At 50.5% G+C, this 1,102-nt stretch overlaps 1 protein-coding gene across 1 annotated transcript in view; it reads left to right on the forward strand.

Annotated features, from left to right (window-relative positions):
• Positions 1-830, forward strand: part of tefm (transcription elongation factor, mitochondrial) — a 7,357-nt gene extending 6,527 nt beyond the window's left edge. The window contains exons 3-4 of the mRNA XM_015402548.1: positions 306-455; positions 534-830. Coding sequence (XP_015258034.1) covers positions 306-455; positions 534-815 — 432 coding nt within the window. The 3' untranslated portion in view covers positions 816-830. The remainder of the gene's footprint in view (positions 1-305; positions 456-533) is intronic.
• Positions 831-1,102: the final 272 nt, after the last annotated feature.

The raw sequence follows: 1,102 nt of genomic DNA on the forward strand, positions 1-1,102 counted from the left end.
ATAGAGGCTGTCAGAGTGGCTAACAGAGTGGCTAACAGAGAGGCTAATAGAGGCTGTCAGAGTGGCTAACAGAGTGGCTAACAGAGAGGCTAATAGAGGCTGTCAGAGTGGCTAACAGAGGGGCTAACATAGAGGCTAACAGAGAGGCCACTGGCTATAATGAATATAGACTAGAAAGGAGTTAGGAATCCTTCTTTTTGGTCAGATAAAAAGTTAATAGTGATTTTAGATCAACTCACATTTAGCAGAGAAGAAGTCAAAGGCAGCTTAACGCTGGTCTCCCACGGTTACCTGTGTGTGTACAGGCGGCGGCGTCCGTCGTCTCAATCGTATGTGGGACCAATAAGATCGCCTGGGCCCATGTGGACCGTGGGATGAACGTCCTAGAATGGCAGCAGATGGACTGTCCTCATTTCTTCAAAGGATCCTACATGGCTTCTTCATACCTGAGTGACGTGAGTCAGCAGCTCTTCAGACCACCTGACGGTTCGTCATCCGTCTGACTGGGAATCCATTTCCTTTTCCGCCCTCAGGTGTCCTCGGTGGTGTCGGCCCTCCCATCAGCAGATTTCTACCTGATAGAGAAGCCGTCCATCTCTGTGCAGAACACAGCTCTGTTTCCTGTCATGGCTCACATGAGGACAGTGGAGGCCATGCTGTTCGCTCTGCTGGAGCCCAGAGTCTCCCCACCGGAGCCCAATATTCCTCCCAGGTCAGAAAACTGCCTTCAGATACTTCTTTTAAACCGCAGTCCTCTAATGTGTCCACAGGAAACAATCCAAAAATCATTTAATCATAAAATAAACCCTAAATAGAATCCCTGCTCTGGGACATAAAGAAATATGGCGCCATCTGCTGGGAGGCCAGTGAAACGAGATGGTCCCATTAGCTGCAGCTGTTTCATGGCTGTCATGCTTCACGGTCATTCTAATGCTACGTTCACACCAGAAGCAGCTGGTTCACATGCAGAGTCCCTGGTTGACGCCCATCAAGGCGCAGCAGCAGGAGCAGCGGCGCCTCATGAGCGTCTGAGGAGGTGGGAAACTGTAACTTTAGCTGCTGGACGCGCCGCATCAACCAATCAGAAGCCGATCTGGGAGCT

The sequence above is a fragment of the Cyprinodon variegatus genome, unplaced genomic scaffold (genome assembly GCF_000732505.1).
Source record: "Cyprinodon variegatus isolate N-32 unplaced genomic scaffold, C_variegatus-1.0 Scaffold1365, whole genome shotgun sequence".
NCBI classification, from domain to species: domain Eukaryota; kingdom Metazoa; phylum Chordata; class Actinopteri; order Cyprinodontiformes; family Cyprinodontidae; genus Cyprinodon; species Cyprinodon variegatus.